The following is a 21,475-nucleotide window of genomic DNA, read 5'->3' as shown; positions in this document are numbered from 1 at the left end:
AAACATTATGAGAGTGATGGATCGGAAGACATTAGAAGAAGCAACAGAATCACAAATGGCCCCATACTGAAGCACAGTATAAATAAAATGCCCTTAACTCTGTCCTAAATAAAGAATAAATTGAACCTACATCAGAATACTTACACCAGTTGTATCAAATATATGAAAATGGTGTGTGACATATGAAACCTTTGAAAGGCACATGTTCAGGTACAAGTCAGTTCGCCTCCCAAAATGGCACTGAATTATATGTTAGGTTGGCTTAATCATGCTGGTTAAAAAATGGGTGGATGGAAAGACAGACAATTAGATGGATGGAAAGGTGATTATCAAAGGTCACCTGCATCTTCATCAAGGCCCCTAAAAAGGACATATTTTTGTCAATGTTAAAAAACAAAATCTATGACCACTTTTTTTCGGCGAAATATGATAGTTATGAAACAAGTAACCACTGATGTTTTCCTAACTTTTATAATAACTATATTCTGAAACAATAACTTGCATCTTCACTGATTATTTTATTTAATTCCACACTAATCTTAAAGGTAAAACAAGCAGCCCAAGTGGGGCTTATATTCTTATTCTTGCATTACTAAAATTGACCAATTACATTTGTGTTCTTTCTTCAAAACCTGAAATAAAACTAAAATAAAACAAAGTAAAACAAGAGTCCCTGGAAGGAATTGATCTTCTACTGGGCAAAATTTTTTCCTGGAACTGATTTCAAAACTATTTCTTTCTTTTAACTGCACAGAGTTGAAATTTTTTTTTGATATTCTTCAGCAATAACAAGATTTTCAAATTAGCTGATGTGGTGGACATTTTGGATGTCAGACTGGCACCATTTTCATTTAGGACCTAACAGACATTATTAGAAATCTTTTGGTGACAGCAAGATTTTCAAGTCAGCCAAAGTGGCAGCCATACTGGATGTATGAATGGCACCATTTTCATTTGAGACAAAATAATGTATCTTATGAAGCTGTTTGGTAAAAATCCCATGTTGATATATTCATTCATTTGTTGTTATTGTTGTTGTTGTTGTTGTAGTAGGGTTTAACGCCATTTTTCAGCACACGATAGACTATACATGGTGGCCAGTATTAATGGTGGAGGAAGAACCCAGGAAATCCCTGGAAAGAACCACCAACCCTCGAGAAGCTACTGGCAAGCTTTCTCACATACCCACATTGGCCAAATCCGAGACTCGAACCTATGTAGACAGAGGTGAGATGGCAGTGATCTGTAACAGAGGGCGCTTTAGACCATTCGGGGCCCCTTTTCATTCATTTAAAAGGTGTAGAGATAACAATGTTTAGGAGATGGTCACCATGGTGGCCATATTGAAGGTTGGGTGGATTTCATTTAGGACCAACAAGACACTATAAAAACTCTTGTGATGAAAAGCTATGTCAAATGACTTTCCATTTAACCGATTAAGGTCAGGATCTTATTTTCATTTTCACTTAAGATGACGGTGAAAGAAAGTTTTCTGTTATTACCAAATGAAAATCCAAGCACATCTGATTCAGAGGAATTTTTGTATCAACAGTTGCTTAGATATGTAGCAGCAGTTGTTTTGGAAGTCTAAAAACTGGACAAAAAACTCTGGTTCCAGTGAAACCATCATGTCAAAATGAATTTCGATTTTGGAGAAGCCACAACATGATCTATTTAAGACGGCAGTCAAGGCAACCCTATTTGAGGTCAGGTCAGCACTATTTTCATTTAGAACCAACCAAATTTAGTCTTCTCATAAAAACCCAACACTGATATATATGGAGTAGTAATAAGAAGACTTTCAAGTTGGCTGCCTTGGTGGATACATCTGATGTCAAATTTTCATTCAGAAAACAAAATGTTGATATCACTTTCCACTTAGGAAGATTATTGAATATCAGATCAGCACTATTTTTATTTAACACCAACCAGACACCATGCAAAGTCCTATGATGGGTTCAAATGAAAACGTTAAAGAATTATATGACGCTGTGTACACCTGATTCACACAGCAACATGAACAAGGCATTCGTGTATCTGGAACAGTTCTCAAAACACAGGTAGAGAAAATGGCAAAAAGTATGGATAATGACTCTTGATTTCATGGCAAGCCATGGATGAATTTGGAGATTCCACACTGATATGTCATAAAACAAAATTCATTGTTGGGATATGACTGGTGAATCAGACCATGAAATGCTAAGTGACATTTGTCATGTGTGTCACAAACTGCAAATATTATTGTGTTTTCATTAGTGCGTTGTTTTCTTTAAAACCCATTAAATTCACAATTGGTAATGACTAACCCTTGTGAATATTTTTTTGTTGTGCATTCTACTGTAACTAAATTGATCAAATGATCATTTTGGTATCAGAAGAATAAAAAAATGAAACATAAATTTTGATGTTGTTTCTCTAAATGAATATCAGTCTTATAAAAAGATAAGAAATATCAATTAATTCTGAATGAACAATAAAACTAGAATGTATCCAATTCAACACAAAAACCAGTGACATAATACACAATGAGTTTAACAGAAGACACATTAAATGTTCAATTGTTAAATTTATTTTTTAACTTTAAAAATTCTTGATTAATTATACAGCTTATTTCCTAAAAAAATATTTTGGGTTTATTTATTTTCCATAAATGTATATTTGAGACATCCAAGACTGAAACAAAATATTAAGGAATAAAGAAATAATCACCATTTAAAATCAAGCAGAAACACCTCTGATCAACTCACTTGGATAAGGAAACTGTTTTGTTAAAAAATTGAGAATCTCTCTTTCATCAACCTGACCCTCTTTGTCTTCTTTATCTGAGAGCAAATATAATAATTGAAGCATATGATCTGTTGTTGTCATTACAGTAACTATTGTTGTTCATTAACTGGACAATAGCCTTTACAGTGTGTGTGAACGATCTAGATTTTTAATGTAGCTTTAATAATTTTCCAGTCATATTGCTACAATGTTTACAGTGTGACAGTTTATAGTGATGTCTAGCACTGGGGCATCATACTGCATGTAACATCATGTTCCACCCAGTCACATATTATCCTGACACCAGGCCGACCTGTTCCAACTATTCCTCTTAATGCTGAGTGCCAAGCAAGGCAGCTGCCAGTACCATTTTTATAAGTCTTTTGTATGATTCTGCCAGGGTTTGAACCGGCATCCTCCCACATCAGAGGCAGATTCTCTAACCACTTAAACCACTGGAGCAGTCGGCCTTTACAGTACATAATCCTTATCATTAATGAGTGCTCTTTATTAAGTCAGTCACTGTAATAAAGTAAAACATGCATTTTAAAGTGAGTTCAGAAGCAATTTGCTAAACTTCACAAATTATACATAGGTGAGTAGATAATACCAACATACCAAAAACTGATAGTGACATGAAGCCCATCAATGCTGAGACTTCCTGAACCTGCAGTAGACAAGCTGGACTACAGCAAAGATTAGAGAGATATGAACCGGTTTCCTAGTACTATTATGTCACCAGTAAGAGGACAGTACAACAAATGGTAAATTAATGATAAAAGAACTGCTGAGTAGGTGAAACTATGTTGAATTAATTCTTAGCTGCAAAGTACGACCTTACACAGAATACTTTGTCTAGCTGAGTGAAAATTAAATTTTAAATTTTATTTTAAGCGCACACAAAGGGACAATAGTTTGCTTCTGCTACAGAGGAGAATAGAACTTACCATATGAGTTTGGAGGAGATTGTTCAGATACACTGTTGTAGAGGAAGTTGACCAAAACAGGGTGACAAAGCAATCCATAGTTTGGTAAAGACCTAGGAGCTGATATTTTTAGGCTGAATAGAGGATTCAAAGTTGGCAAACTTGTCACAGTAAGCAAACTAAAGAAACTTTCATGAAGCCGGGTAAATAGGGACATGAAAGTAGGCATCTGTGAGATCAAGACTGATGGCATACTGACTGATGGCATATTTGTCCTTCAGAAGGAAAGATGTACAGATATCACCATCTCTACTTTGAACCTAGCCAGAAGAAGGAATTCATCAAGGTAACAAAGTCTATGACTGACCTCAACTCTCTGCTGGCTTTTCTGGTATGAAACAGCGAAGAATAGAACCCTGAGATTGTGCTTTTCACAGAATCTCCACTGCCCATTTATTGATTTGTCTCCTGCTGAAGAATTTCATTCTTCTTCTGATCTGACAGCACATGCCTTAGAAAGAAACAGGATGAAAGAAGAGACAGTGGGATAAACAAAATCCTAAGCCCCTCCAAAATGACTTGGATCTCCCACTCATTCTGCAGCAATCGGTTGATCCCATGAGGTGCCTTCCCCCCCCCCCCCCCCCGCCATAAATATCGTCTGTGGATGGTTGATGGCATTAAGTCAGTGGCTGGAGGCAAGAGGCTTGGGGTGGAGAAATATTGTTTCTTGCCTCCCCTGAAAGGGTGCGTCCTAGACTGGTTTGGCTGTCATCTGCTGGCATAATGCTGAGATCTTAACAGCCCTTAGAAAATAAAAGATTCCTCTGCTTGTCCTGCATATCTTCTGTCCAATGAGGCTGGGATGACTAGTTTTGAAAACAAGGATTTGGGTGGAGCAGAAAGTTGGAGGGATAGTTCTTGAGCTGCCTGCCTCCAAACTTCTTTTTTAATCTAATGCCAGGATTTCAGTCCAACAGTATGAGACTGTTAATGGACTGCTTCCATTTCATGATAAACCATTCCCAAAGGCAACAATGCTACAATGCTGTGGTCTTTATAATTCATGGCCAATACCCTGTGAGTAATCTGTAAATAAAGAAGAAGATGGCTCCTCCAGATGATTCAGTCACACTGGTAATGATGGCTGGTTTGCATGGTGTATGGCCAGCATGCTTATCGGCCATGTGGAAGGCAGTCCAGTTGGTGCTGGTACTGGCCGGACCATGGGTATGGCTAGATAGACAGACTATCACTAAAATTCCTGTCATAACGTGCTTGGGTAGTCTTACGCCAGGTGAGACAGGCAAATCTATCACTAAGATCTCTGCATTTGAAACTGTATGTAGCCATGAGCATGTTAGGATGGAAAATATATCATTAAGATCTCCTTAATTGAAACTGTATGTAGCCATGATCATGTTGGGATGGAAAATCTATCATTAAGATCTCTGTAATTGCCATAAGATGAAGATGTATGCCTGGTGACATTGATGGACCTTTCAGTAAGACGATTCCCCGATTGAGATAGCTGGACTAGCTGAAGGCTGGCTGAATTGGTTGGCTGATCATGGATGTCTATACGGTAGTAAAGGATAGATCCATTGGATCCTTTAAAAGCTCTATGCGCTTGGACTTTAAAACTTTCAGGCCATGATCAGGCATGTGGGGGGACTTATGCCACCTAGGCTGCCTAAATTTGAGGTATACTTCCTCATTGTATCATAATTACTTGTAGGAATAGTCATCACCCTCTTTCTTTGCTTTGGTTGACTTATGTAAAAACATAGTTCATACACTCTCAATCCATATATGCACACAATACATGGTGTGAACACAATACGTGGTAATGGTGAAGTATATTTTATGCACACAAGACAAGATTTTTGCGTGTCTTCCTCAGGCTTTAACTTGTTGCATTTGTTACCTTTTGTCGACAAGTTTCACTGAAATGACAAGATAAAACAAAAAACAACAAAAATATATTAATTAATGATGTAGTATGGTTAATAAGTCACTAAAAAGACACATGATACTAACCGGATGAGCAAACAGCAGGCAGTGTGCATTAAACCATGAATGTCTGAAAATTTCACAAAATATTCACAAAGTTTTAAAAACAATTACCACGTATTTAGTAATTATTATTAATCCCTACTGAAGTGAAGCTTAAAACAAGTGACACCTGGTGGTAGCAAGGGTAGGAAATGGATGTGCGTTATTGCCTTTTGTCTGTATCAAACAGACAGAAAATGCCAGATTATTTCTACTGTAACCCAATACAGATAACTGGATAATGGCCTAATTATTTCTGTTATAAACCAATTATATGTATAATGGCCAGAATATTTTCCATTGTAACCAATTATAAAAATAGTATTATGGCAAGATTATTTCCATTGTAACCAATTATGTATAACATTTTATAGCAATTATTTCCATTGTAACCGATTACACATAATACTTTAACAACTTGTTTCCCTGATAACCCTTTATACATAACAGTATAATGTCCTAATCATTTATGTTGCAACCCTTTATACACAACAGTATAATGGCCTGATTATTTCCATTATAACCCTTTAAACACAACAGTATAATGGCCTGATTATTTCCATTATAACCCTTTAAACACAACAGTATAATGGCCTGATTATTTCCATTATAACCCTTTAAACACAACAGTATAATTGCCTGATTATTTCCATTATAACCCTTTAAACACAACAGTATAATGGCCTGATTATTTCCATTATAACCCTTTAAACACAACAGTATAATGGCCTGATTATTTCCATTATAACCCTTTAAACACAACAGTATAATGGCCTAATCGATTCCATTATAACCCTTTAAACACAACAGTATAATGGCCTGATTATTTCCGTTATAACCCTTTAAACACAACAGTATAATGGCCTAATCATTTCCATTATAACCCTTTAAACACAACAGTATAATGGCCTGATTATTTCTGTTATAACCCTTTAAACACAACAGTGTAATGGCCTAATCATTTCTATTATAACCCTTTAAACACAACAGTATAATGGCCTGATTATTTCCGTTATAACCCTTTAAACACAACAGTGTAATGGCCTAATCATTTCCATTATAACCCTTTAAACACAACAGTATAATGGCCTGATTATTTCCATTATAACCCTTTAAACACAACAGTATAATGGCCTAATCATTTCCATTATAACCCTTTAAACATAATAGCAGAATGGCCTGATTATTTTTGTTGTAATCAATTATACATAATAGTATAATATCCTGATTATTTCCATTGTAACCCATTACAGTAAAACCTGTCATGAGCGACCTCTGCTATGAGCGACCACCTGTCATTTCCGACCACAATCGTAATGCACAGATAGATTTTACTATATAAACGCTCTGTTATGAACGACCACCTGCTGAAAGCGACCAGCGACCGCGATTTCTTGGCAAAATATGCATTTTGACACTGCTATGAACGACCGCATCGCCAAAAAATCAAAACAGATTGACACCACTGACCTTAACTTAATCCTTTGTAAACACTAGAGCTCGGGATAAATGTAGTATGCAAACAAAGTGCACATTAAATAACACTATAGTTGAACAACCATATATCGGGATAAACACCTCTAACCATCATTTAATCCTTTGTAACAAAGACTGCATAAATAGCAAAGATTGCTCTAATAAAGTATTTGAAAATAATTTGTCTTGCTACAGTACCAGTTTTGTGAAATTTACAACTCCAGCATACGGTGTCATTTGTAAACTGCAGTAAACCAGACTAAAGTACATGTCACTAACCGCCATTGTAGTGCCTAAGTCATGTGAATAGCCAGTAAGAGTAACATCAAAGGGAGCAATGATGGATATGCGCAGTCAATTTAGAGGTTTGTATTTTTTCTTTATCTTTATGAAAACTCACAAAACGCCAGTAGTCCTTATGTCCAAGTGAGAAATCGTTTGAAAGGGCTTCAGTGTTGGTTTGAGTACGTCGTTTGCTTTCCAGTTAATCCATAATGCCTGGAGGGTGAATGAGCTCATTGTCTTTAATACTAGTATGTGAGAATCATTTCCGGATTTTTTAAAATTATTTTTTATTTCTTTTGTTAGTGTTTCACCAAGCCACAATCTGTTTACGTGGGTGCAGATGGTCGAAACATTTGTTTATCGAGCTATAACGCTGTTGATTTAAACTTCGTCTCAGAATAAATGTATTGTTTCTTGACGAGTTAATTATGTCTTTTGGTTTCATTCATTGGTACATAATATATATTTATTCCACAATTCCCCAAAACCTGATCAAAACTGATAGTCTTTATAACGTCAACACTAATAACAACGGCAGAATCTCCGCTGAAAAAAAGAAAAATTTTAACACTGGAAGAAAGGATTAATGTCATTGAAAGAAATGAAAAAGGTGAGACCACTCGCAAAATAGCAGTCAGCTTAAGCGTTGGTAAAACGCAAGTTCAAAATGTAATCAAAGACAAGAAGTCCATTAGAAACAAATGGCAGAAAGGTGCACAAGCACAGAGGAAATATGCCACGGCACGACGGACAGTTTACAGAGATCTGAACGAGCGAGTATGGGAGTGGTTTTGTGTTGCAAGGAGTAAAAACATACCAGTAAGTGGAAAGTTGATTCCGGAAAAGGCAATAATTGAGATACATGTTCAGACCAAATAGCTGAGTAAAACATGTCAACAAAGAAGTATAATGGATTTCTTTTAAAAAAACAAGTGAATAAGTGTATAAAATAAGATATATACATCATATCTGTTCATTTTTTGTACATATTGATGTGATGTTGAAATATAAATTTTATTCTCGTTGTTTGATAGATGTATATCTTTATTATATAAAGATATTTTGAGAGGAATGCATGCAATATTTAACAAGATTCATGAATAAAGGATATGATACATGTACAGTGAGTATGGGTATTATTTATTTTTCAACAATGCTAACTATTGACCCTGAAAACCAGTCCATTTTCACACACCTCTTATGAGAGACCACCTGTCTTGAGAGACCGCTTTTGGTTGGCAGAAGGGGTGGTCTCTCATAACAGGTTTTACTGTATACATAAACATATAATGGCTGATCATTTACGTTGTAATGAATTATATATCACAGTATTATGGCCAGATTATTTCTGTTGTAATCCATTATACATCACATATACAATACTCTTTTTAGGGACACAATTTCATCATAAGTACCCAGGACCTGAATGCAAGCAAAGCGAAGAATGTAGTGTCTACAAAACATCCATGTGCAGATGTACGCCTCACTGCCATATCCAACATGCAAACACAAATCTTAAACACCGCTGACAAAACTAACATTGCCTCCAGAAAAGTAATACTTTTGTCTCATTATGGGAGTGCAGATGAGGAAAATGACTACTTTGAAAGCATACCTGTTCTGTTGTGCTGTCACCCCAGTCCCATTCTGGAACATCTGGATCTGGAGAACGTGGCTGAGGGATAATTGCATTGCCCTTTTGCTGTAAGGTGATAAAGAATTCCATCATACATGTTTAAGGTTATTCTAAAAATAAAAGTATCGCAGAGGGGGACTGGAAGGTATTTTTTAATGTATCTACCATTCATAAAATTTTATTAGCTTGAATACTCTGTAATCAAACTGAGAGAACATGAAAAAATAGCAATCTGACAAGTTGGTTATTACTCACCCAACAGTAACTATCACAGATACTTGATCTGTGACCTTTTAATCTCCCATGATCAATAGAGTGCTGCCTCTACCAAGTGTAGCTCATCTGAGAATTTTTATGCAAAAACACCTAGATGTTTACAACAAGCAAGACATTAAAGAATATCACAACTCTAAAAGCGATAATCTCACAAAGTCCATTTTTATATCCAACATAAACCATTGTTATAATACAAATTGAAACCAAATTTCATGATGAAGTTATTAGCTGTCAAGAATGTCACAGAAAGGAGGATATTTTTGCTATCTTTAAATGGGGATAACTCTTATAATGCTAATCAGACTCAGCATACCAAGTATCACAATGATACATCAAGTGCTTAACACATTAACCCTTGGAGGTTTTTGTCATTTTTGTTGTTGGGTTAAACGGAGCCATAATTTTTTTTTATTGAGACCACTCTTTATTCCAAATGCCCATCTTATCCTACTTTTTGTCAAGGCTCATCTACCTGTTTGCAGTTCATACAGGTTTGACTTAGATCTGAGACCAAAAAGTCTAAAATCCAGACACACAATCGGAATCCGACCATGGGCAAATTTTGGGTAGAAAAAAGCTGGGTCCATTTTTTTATCGGTATTTTGTAGTGCAACTAGATATTCCAGATTATTTGATGTCATTGTAGAGCTACATCTGTCTACCTTTCTATAATATGACCCACTTTAGTGTATCATGCATGACCATGATGCTACAGAGCTTGGCAGTAGGCTACTACCTCCTGTAACGTTAACTCGTCGCTAGGGGTTAATGTGTTAACAAGGATTTTTTTTATTTGTTTTTACAAATAGTCAAGGAATTGCTAAATTTGTAATTTATGTGCAATGTCGATGCACAAGTGATTAAATACGCAAGGAATATTCAAATTTGGTGACGTCATCAAAATGCACTGTTTAACACATTAACCCCTGGAAGTTTGTCATTTTCGCATGAAAATCGAGTAGGAAACACATTCTGAAAGTTATTTCTGAATAGATCCGAAAACACCAAATCCCTGGTGATCTTTCAATAACATACTGCCTAGTTGTGTTAGAAACATCGTTTTTCATTGGCTATTTGACTCACACATGAGCAGAAGGATAAAAGTTGGATTGTTTTTTTTTGTTTTTGTTTTTTTTTTGTTGCCAAACAGAGCCATTATTTTTGTATCGAGACCACTCTTTATTCCAAATGCCCAACTTATCCTACTTTTTGCAAAGGCTCATCTGACTGTTTGCAGTTCACACCAGTTTGCCTTAGAACTGAGACCAAAAAGTATAAAATCTGGACACAAAATCGGAATCCAAACAAGGGCGAATTTTGGGTAGAAAAAAGTCGGGTCCAAAAAATGAGTTTTTTATCTGAATTTTGTAATGCAACTAGATATTCCAGATTATTTGGTATCATTGTAAAGCTACATCTGTCTACCTTTCTATAATACCACCTACTTTAGTGTACCATACATGACCATGACGCTCAGAGCTCAGCAGTAGGCTACTACCGCCTGCTAAGTTAACTCGTCGCTAAAGGTTAATGTGTTAAGAAGATGTGAAATGTAAATACAATTTTTTTAAATATTGGGAATTAATTATAAAAGTAAAACTATGACAGAATCATTTCTAAAATGGGACATGAACTCTAGTCATAATACAAAATCATACCAAATCTTGAGAAGATATCTCGAATGGTTCAGAGATCTTATCCAAAGAATAGGGTGCAAAGAGATGGATGGATGGATGGACATAACAAAATTCCCCAAAAGGACTGATACTTCACTGTTTAGAAAATAATTCCAGGAATTCACGATAAGACCATTATTTTCTTCTCTCTAACAGCTGAGTGCTGAAACCATTGATGATTTTTCAAGCAAAACAGTGCTTGAAAGCAGCTGCTGTGGCAGCCAAATCGAATGTAAGATTGGTCCCATTTTCATTTAGCACAAACTAAACATCATTACACATCTTTTGGTGAAAACACCATGTGAATATGATGGTCCATTCAGAAGAAGAAATAAATAGATTTTTAACATGGCTGCACTATTGGATGTCTGATCTGCACCAATTTCATTTAGGACCAAGTAAACAACAGTATTTTGGCCAAAACCCCACGTCAATATGACCATCCATCTAGGAGGAGTAGCTATAATTAGATTTTCACAATGGCCACCATGGCAGACATGTTGGAGGTCAAATTACCACTTGTTGATATGACTTTTAATTTTATTCAGGACCAATGAGACATCATTAAAAGTCTTCCTTAACAACCATGGTAGACATAAGGGATGTCAGATCATTATCATTACCATTTAGGACCAACCTGACACCATAACAAGTCTTTGGTGAAAACCCCATGTTGATATGATCATCCATCTAGAACAGGCATGGGCAACTTCCTCCAGGGCATAGACCAGATAAATGATATTTAAAGCCAGACCGTATGTTGTAAATTAATGGACATATCAGGTCATGGGATACATCTGGCCTGAAGGCCAGATTTTGCCCACCCCTGGTTTAGAAGGAGTAGTGATAACAAGATTTTCAAGATGGCTACCATGGTAGCCATAATGGATGCCATATTGGCACCATGTCTATACACAAGCAAATAGACATTATAATAATTATTTTGATGAAAACCCCATTTCAATATAACCATCCATATAGGAGTAGCAATAACTAGATACTCAAAATGGCCACCATGATAGCAGACGTATTGGAGGTCAGATTGGCATCATCAGAAGTCTCACTCAGGAACAACTAGAAATCGAAAGTCTTTTATGAAAAGCCACATGCTGAGATTACCATCCATTCAGGAGGAGCAGATATAAAAAGATTTTCAAGACGGCCAATGTGGTAGCCATACTGGCTGTCTGTTTCATGAAGGATCAACTAGACCTTGGGATAAACGTGTGTGTGTAAATTTTCATGTGAATATCCAATCAATGAATTTTGGAGGACAAACAATAACAAAATTGTGCTAACTGACAAACAGATAGATGATAGGGAAAACACTGGACATATCCCATAAGCTCTTCTAGTATATGACCAGGAGAGTTAAATATAAAGACCTTCATGCAGTTCATGAAAATCAGAATTCCTGGCAGGTAAATCAGTAATTTTTTGGTCATCTGCATAGAAATAAAACAGGCAAAAAACAATACCTTTACTTCATGCCTCTTGATTTTCATTGCAGTTGATAAAAACTTTATGTATATGCCTTCCAACACCTCCCAATTCAATCACACCAAATTTATCTTTACTACAATGCACTGTAATTACTACTCTTTGTGGTTACTTGCAACTTCAATGGTCTGGACAATGAATTGACATATTCAATCTCCCTTTCTTGAACTGCAATTTTTCTTCTCTGTTACAAGCTGAAAAGTCTTTAGACATAATAAGATTTAAATAATGTTTTAGCTTGTAAATTTTCATACTTATTTTCATTCTAGTTGTAAAACTGAATTTGCAACAATAAAATATGAAACTTAAGAATGCCAAGATGCTCGCTCTATTGGCCACTGTGCAATCTCTAAGACAGTTATGAACTTCATCAAATCAACAAATCAGGTACAAAATATTACTGCATCCTCTGAAACACATTTTTTTAAAACTTACTAGAGTAACTGGTTCAATAACGTTAACCTGAACATTGAAATTTCACTAACCACTGTTAACCTGAACATTGAAATTTCACTAACCACTGTTAACCTGAACATTGAAATTTCACTAACCACTGTTGATTCCTCTGAAATAGTTAAGGTTTTTAACTCCTTCAGGTCAACCTGATTCAACGGTACATCTTTCTTGGCAGCACGACCACTCTCAAATATGTCTGCCTCCTCCAATTCCTCTGCTATGGCTGGAGCAACCACAACCTCACGATGTTTGGGTGATGGCTTGCTTGTAGTCAGTTCAGAAGGGATCTGACTGGTATCTGATGCAACAGTTGACTTGCCCTATAAATTCCAATAAAAAGCACACATCATTAATTTGAACACCTTGAAGAGGTAAGGTAGGGTGAGACACAAATATATTATTGGAGTTTGAGGGAATGTATTTGCATATTGCCAACACTGCAAACCTGGGGAGACATTATGTGGTTTGGGTCAATTCAAAGTATTTCAATGAATGAGGATTAGTTAAATTTCAAGGACATATTTCAACAGTTCCAGATAAATGAAACGAAAATGCAAACACAAAAATAAAGTTTACCTTCCCAATGCAGAACTCTTACAATCATGGTCCCAAAACATTATTATTTCAAACAGACCCACTCATACATTATGTAGCAGTGCTGATATGCTACGATGTTTCTTGCTATTCACTGAAAATTGTTGTGTCAATGAAACAATGTGACCAGACTGCTAGCCCTATCCCTCAAATTACACATTTTTAGGATAAATACCTCCTCACTCAGTCTTTATTTATTGTACTTCTAGGCCTGACTGTCAGTGGCTAACTAAAACCTCTAATGCTGATTCATTGTTTTGTCACCGACAATGGCACTAATCAGTAGATGATGATGGAGTTGACATTTTTGTGTTACATATCAATCATTTTCACTATCAGCATACAAGATACTGATGAAAAAGAATTTTGATGAATTCAAGATAACACCATTCCTTCATTTTTAACTGCTTAGCAATTTAAAGATTTTCAAATCAGTCACCCTAGCAGCCATAGTCTATGTAAGATCAGCATAATTTTCATTCAGAACTAGATATTATAAAGGGAGCCCTGGGTAACTGAGTGGTCTAAGCGCTGGCCTTTACGGATCACTTCAGTCTCATCCCTGCATGCATGGTTTTGAGACTTGGGCTCAGCTAATATGAGTATGTGAGAAAGCTGCCAATGGCTTCTTGTGGGTTGGTTCTTATCAGAATTCACCCAGGCTCTTCCTCCACCAATTATACTGGCTGTCATGTAAAGGCCTATCCTTCACTAAGAAATGATGTTAAATACAAACTAAACATCAACAACAGATATACAATATTGTTTCTGGAGAAAACCCCACATGAATGTGACCATCCATTCACTGGTAGTGATATTTTAAGATAGCCAACATAGTGGCCATACTGGATATCAGATCAGCACCATTTTCATTCAGGATCAATGAGATATCAAAAGAAGTCTTTTGGTGAAAACCTAATGATGATACTACTATCCATCTAAGAGGAATAGTGATAACAATATTCTGAACTTGGTAACTGTGGGGGCCATATTGGAGGTCATAACTGCACCATAAAAATGTCAATGTCAAGGGCTTACAGATGGCACAATTTTCAAAAGTGTCACTGTCGTGACCATATTGGTTATCAGATCATCATCATTTTCATATATGAACACCTGGATATCATAAGAAGTCTTGCAGTGTAAACCCCATGCTGATAAGACTGTTCAGTCTGGAGAAGTAGTGATAAGATTGTTACAGTGGTGGCTATAATGGCTGTCCCAGCGGCACCATTTTCACTTAGGACCAACTAGACATCATAAGTCGTCTTCTGGTTAAAACCCCATGTTAATATGACTTTTCATTCAGAAGGAGTAGCAATAACAAGTACAGTGGTCCCCTCTTGAGTGGCCTCCCTGACCAGTGACCACCAGCTCCTTATGGCCAGAACCCCTTAGCACCAATGAGTTTCTGATCAAAAGTACCCCTGAAGAAAAGCCACCCCTTTAATGCAACCAGCGGCCAGCATATTAGTGCAAAAATGTAAAATTTACTCCTCGCAAGTGGCTACATTTTATTTTAATGTGTTCAGAACCAGTATTTAATTATTATGGAGTGTTAAGTAACCCAATGTCTGTTTCCTGATGTCAGGTTTTTGTTCCTGAAAGTGTTGGCTAAAGTACATGTACCACTAAGGTTAATATTTTATCCTTTACCCTTCATGAGATGCCACATTTATTCTACAAAGCCAAGAAAGACTCAAATTTTAATCCATACAAAAAATGTAAGTACTCCAATTAGGCGTATTGCTGTGTGGTCATGAGATGTTCAGTTTAGTCGCTGATAATTGCTGGTGATAACTGTTAAGATTACAATTATTGTAACAGTACCAACAGCTGAGAAGTACAGTACTGATGTACACAAGTCAGTGGGAAAATGATTTGATAGCCTTTATGGCTTCCCTTAGTTCAGCTTGTTCACTTTGATAATCAGTAGCTATTACTCTTATTAAGTTCTGATACACTTGTATTTGTTTTTCTGCTAGAGTGTGTGATTTGGAATTTTAACGTAGCTTTAACAATTTTTCAGTCATATTGCTACGATGTCTGCAGTGTGGCAGTTTATAGTGTTGTCTTGCACTGGGGCATCGTGCTGCAGACATGTAGCATGATGTCCTGCCCAGTCACATTATCCTGACACCAGGCCGACTAGTCCTAACACTAACCTCTTAATGCTAAGCACCAAGCGAGGTGGCTGTTAGTACCATTTTTTTAAGTCTTTGGTATGACTTGGCCAGGGATTGAGCCCATGACCTCCTGCATCCAAGGCGAATACTCTAACCACTAGGCCACCAGAGTGGTCTCTGCCAGAGAGAAAAGTAATAAAAGTTACCCATCATTTACCTTGACCTTTGATCTTCTTGGAAACTACAAATTCCATATTAACACAATGTGTATGTGTCAAAGATATTAATTGGTGTCTGCATAAATTTCAAACCACCAGAATTTTCTTTTATGAATCTGAATACTGACATAATTCTTTTCGATTGTTAGCATATAAATTGTCTTCTTTGGTTGAATGGATAATGCGATTCACTGCTCAACTTACTGCGTGATGATTGTTTTGGGATGAAAGGGGTGTAACACCATTTTTCAGCACATAAAAGGCTATGCACAGGTGGAAGACCTTGGAAAGACCCTGGGAAGGAGCACTGACCCACAGGAATCTACCGGCAAGCTTTCTCCGATATTCACATTGGTCAAGCCATGACACATGCAGACTGAGGTGAGATGTGTGAGTGATCTGTAAAGGCAAGTGTCTTACACCACTTGACTACACTGTTCTTTAGGACCAAACCAATATTAAAAGTCTTTTGTGGAAACCCATGAAAAAAATTCCACTTTAGACAAGTAGAAATAACAAGATTATCAAGATGGCTGCATGGTGGCCATACGTGATATCAGATCAGTGCCATTTTCATTAGGAACAACTATACATCATAAGAAGTCTTTTAGTGAAAACCCCATGTTGATATTACCATTCACACAGGAGTAGAGATAACAAGATTTTCAATATGGCCCCTGTGACAGCCATATTGTATGTTCTAGTGGAATCTTTTTTTACTTAGGACCAACAAATATTATTAAAGATCCTGAATCTCCACCCCAAATAGTAAGTTAGTTCAATTTATGTTCAATACCCAAATGCGCACAAGAAAAAACTTTCATGATTGAGCATATAATTCAGGTACAAACTACGGTCAGTTGAAACTAACAAGTCTTGAGCTCAAAACAGATGAGACAGGTAATGAATAAATACTCCTGACACATCAAACAACAAAAGAAACATCAAGGTGATCCTAAAACTAAAAGAAAAACACATAAATAGAGGATCTAAGATGGGTAAAGATTTAATATTAAATTTATCAAATGAGTTGAATAATTTCCAGCTTTTGCAAGCCTTGGTTCGCAAAAGCTGGACATTATTTAATGACTTTCACAAATTTAATATTAAATCTTTACCCATTTAAGATTCTTTGTATCACATAGTTTTATTTTAGTAGAAAATATTTAGATGGAAGAAGAAATCATTTTGTTCATTCTGACAGATGCTGTACCTTTCATTTGTTGTGAATAAAAAACAGTCCCAAAAAATGTTGAAACTGTAAAATTATATTATACATTTTTGATAACTATAAATCAAAGAATAAGTGTCATTTCAAATTTTACAAAAGATAAAACATATGTCAACACAAAATGTCCAATGCATGTGATGTCACATTGTTTGATACAGTGCACAGTGCCAGTTTGAGTTGGCCAACACAATGATAGTGTTTACGTTTAAATTACATTATTTTTGTGAAAAGATTACTGGATGCAGGAATACACATATTTACTGTTAAGTATTTGTGACCGATTATTTGCAGTATTTGATTTGGAACATTAGATTATACAGAAGACATAAACAAATCTCTGTTTGAGTGGGACTTGCATCACATACTTACCACTTATTTGGACCAATCACATAAAGTGATATGTCCACATGTATAATATAATAAATATGAATCTGCACACACTGTAGAAAAAGTGAACTGACTATGTGGTAAGTGAATGTATGCAACCAGTTGTCAAAACTGTTTTGTCGGTTCCCACATATACTACCCAACACATAGTATCAACTCCAAATATGAGACTCTCTTTTGCAATATTAATAGAAATGCAGTCAAAAATCCTTAATGGTACCAGACATGGTACACTACAAAAATTGAAAGGCAAAGGCAATTCAGCAATTTTATAACAGACATTTACAAAGATTCTGTCCTCTCTGATTGATAAACTGCCAACTGTCTGCAAGCCACAAAGCTTAATGGAATGACCGATGCCAATATTCTGGTTACATGCATCATTTACCTCAATGCCTCAGTGAAGCTGTATATAAGATGAAGCATAATCATAAATACAGAAAAAGAGCCAAATTCTTACCAATATCACATATGAGTCACCCTATACAACTACCTCAAGCTTAGAACTACCTTCAGTAGACGTTCAAACTATTTCAAACAGGGGTAAACCTCAGTTCTTAAATACTGACATCTTCTATCACAAAATACCATGAATTCAATGATGACCCGTTTCATTACACAACTCAACATTATCTAATGATCACAACAATATGTTGAAAAGTGGCTGCTCACAAACTAAAAGTCAGAAATAAAAACCTACTGAATTAATTATACTACAGTAAACTATCTTACAGCTCATGTACTCATGCTTAGTAGTTTTTTTCTTCTCCATTATAACAGCTAATCCTTGGTACTTTGACCTGAACTTCTAATGAAAATGTCCATTTTTCTTCTTGAAATCATACAGCCTAGATAATGCCCCCTAAAGTCCTAGATAATGTCCTCTCGGTGTTATTTACTGTGTGATTGACAGTTTACATCATGATAAATAAAGACAAATAACATTAAAGCCTAAAAATATGCTACACAAGTGATGCAAAATCCTAAATCATACCTTCGTTCGATAACCTGATCCTTGGAATTGAACAACGTCTTTATCACTTGCTGTGTAGGCACCTGGGCTGAAGTGAAGTTCTATATGGAAACGCTCAGGTGAAGAGGGATCCTGGCAATAGTAATAATAATAATAATAATAGTAATAATAATAATAATATTTTTTAAAAATAATAGTAACAACAACAACAATAATAATAGTAATAACAATAACAATAGCAACAAGAATAATAATAATAATAATAATAACAACAGCAAGAACATCAATAAACAAGTACATATTAAAAAAGTACAAGTACAGTACCTTACTTGGGTCTTCAAACATCATGATAACAATCTGAGTCATGTAGTTTAGTTCTGGAACACTGTTTAAATAATTTATTGCTCTCATCCACTGTTCATCCTTCATCTCCTGGGAAATATAATGTCACATATAGAAATATAATGTCACATATATCAATAAATAATTCAAGGTATGAAAACTTTACTCTGTAGTGTATATTCAGACACTAACAACATTAATCATCATCATCACCATGAAAATTAAAATTAAATTCACTTGTTGATTATCCATAAATTAAAGCAGACTGCTCAAATAAAGAAAAATGAAAATTGGTACTTCACAGAACCCCCATAACTTTTATATGCTTTTTAATTCCTTATATCTAAATGTCCTCCAGAAACAACACTTGCAACTTACAAAATTAACTTGACCAATCTTAACTCGTGGAGTTTTCTACTGCAGCTAAAACATAGTGGGCTTACTGTTGTGAAAAAGAATACTGTGAATGACACATATACCTGCCCTGAGTTTAATAGTCCTTCATAAAGATGAACATTATTTCTGCACAGAAAATATATTTCTTCTTTCATTCAGAGAAACATTGACCTTTGACCTTTGGATGCCAAAAACAATGTGCTTTTTCCTTACCCTATGTGCAAGCTATTCACAAAGAATTGACCAAATCTGTGATGTAGAATGAGTGATTCTGTGCAGAAATAGGTTTTCTTTCATCAGAGAGTAAACTTTACCACAACCCCCAAAACAACAGCATTCTTCCTCATCCAAGGACAAGTCATCTGCAAAGTCTGGTTGAATTATGTAACATATAACTAATGTTATTGTGCAGTTATTTTTAAAAAAATTTCAGCAAGTGACCTTGACCTTTGACTCCAAAATATATATAGTTCATCCTTACATGAGCTCAGTATTGTGTAGAAACAACTTTCTTCTTTCTGTCATAGTGACAGTGACCTTTGACCTTTCAAGCCTAAAACTTACATGGTTCTCCCTTAATCCAAGTACAAGCAATCCACAAAGCTTGGTCAATGTAGACAGTGGAGAATATATTATGCAGCAACCATTTCTTTTTTCTATCACAGTGATAATGTGATAGGCTTCTATACCTCAAGTGCAAGCCATCCAAAGTTTGTCAACTGTAGAGAGTATAGTGCTAAAGTTATTGTGAGGAAACAAAATTGGTACGAGACAGATGGAAGGACTGACAACATAATATAATACCCTACACCCAACTGAATGCAAATAAAAAGCTGAGGATGAACTCACATCACAGAGACCTCCATAGCGTAACATATTCAGAAGTGAATGGATGTGACTCTCGCTGGTGAAGTAGAGCCGAGTCCGCACAAACCTCTCTGGGGAGGACACACCTTTAGAGTACCTGCAAATGAATATCTGAGTCTTGTACCGTATTTTTGGCAGATAAGTCAATGTGGAGTATAAGTCAAACTCGCTAATTTCATATATTTCCACCCTTCATCCATATATAAGCTGATGTGGAGTATAGGATTAAGCCATAACTTTTTTGCTAGTAACTTACCGTTTCATGAATATTAATGGTATCACAGTATACTATTCCTAATTAGGAAAATTCAATCAATGATGCAAATATGCATTTTTAAGTGATACTGAGATAGAAAATTGTATAGTAAATTATGTTTCTTCAACAGTACTTACCAGATCACATTACATTAAAATAAGTTTCTTTGCTACCTCTGAATCCAATTCTCCTAGAAAGACAGAAAAACACCCTTCTGTGTCTATATGTTATATAGACCAAGGGAAGCAACTCCAACAGGTTAACTATCTTTCAGGCCACTACATGGCTACTATTATGCCTGGTTTATACCCAGCTTTTTGATGTTTACTTGAGCATCACATTAAAGGACACTTGCATTACGTTAAAGGGTGGATGGGATTATCTGTAATGAGACCTGGAAGGTAATACTGAATGAACACAATTTACTACAAAATTTGCTTTCCCCATCCAATTGATTACTTGATCACATTACATTAGGACAATAGGTAAGAGGAGGACAAAATCTGAGCAGCCTACCTCTAACTACGTCACCCAGTAGGAGCATGATTGATCTACTAATGGAAGAAATTATCAAAATATTAGTTTAGAAGAACAACAAACAATTTGTTTGTACATGTGTGCTGGAGATCTTCGCATGATTCCACACTTGATTACTATCTCATCATCAAACGTTTCTTTGACAAATCAAGCAAAAAGCATCAAATTCATGTCTGGGTCAAAGATTGTGCTTTCATGAATGCCAGGTGGTCACTGTGCAGTTACTATCAACCCAACAAGATTTAATTCTATCCTTAGCAAGGCCATGTCATGCAAATGGAAACTAGAGAAGGCAGACTGGATGAGTGTCAGCTGACTCTGCTATGTCCTGAACTAAAACATAATATTTAAAGCCAGGATCATGAAAGTCACTCATGAGCTGAAATTTTCATTAGTGTACCTGAACCGGTGAAAGTTCAGAAGACACTGAATAATAACTGCCCTCCAGTCAAGCACCAGCGTTTGTGGGGTTATGTCTTGCATTCCTGCCTTTAGT

General features: G+C 35.9%; 1 protein-coding gene across 14 annotated transcripts in view; it reads right to left on the bottom strand.

Annotated features, from left to right (window-relative positions):
- Positions 1-21,475, bottom strand: part of LOC149794001 (inositol hexakisphosphate and diphosphoinositol-pentakisphosphate kinase 2-like) — a 234,543-nt gene that overhangs the window by 81,727 nt on the left and 131,341 nt on the right. For all 14 annotated transcript variants that reach the window (XR_016422917.1, XM_089967926.1, XM_089967930.1 and 11 more), the window contains 5 exons: positions 20,169-20,283; positions 18,906-19,013; positions 18,603-18,713; positions 13,148-13,372; positions 9,124-9,210 (listed from right to left, as the gene is read on the bottom strand). Coding sequence is in view for 13 of the 14 variants with exons in the window: in XM_089967926.1 (XP_089824052.1) it covers positions 9,124-9,210; positions 13,148-13,372; positions 18,603-18,713; positions 18,906-19,013; positions 20,169-20,283 (646 nt within the window). In the remaining variant the exon portion in view is untranslated. The remainder of the gene's footprint in view (positions 1-9,123; positions 9,211-13,147; positions 13,373-18,602; positions 18,714-18,905; positions 19,014-20,168; positions 20,284-21,475) is intronic.

This window comes from Sinohyriopsis cumingii, chromosome 8 (assembly GCF_028554795.1).
Source record: "Sinohyriopsis cumingii isolate HCF-2022 chromosome 8, ASM2855479v2, whole genome shotgun sequence".
NCBI classification, from domain to species: Eukaryota; Metazoa; Mollusca; class Bivalvia; order Unionida; family Unionidae; genus Sinohyriopsis; species Sinohyriopsis cumingii.
The sequence above is the reverse complement of the archived record's forward strand: the minus strand, read 5'-3'. Positions and strand labels throughout refer to the sequence as shown.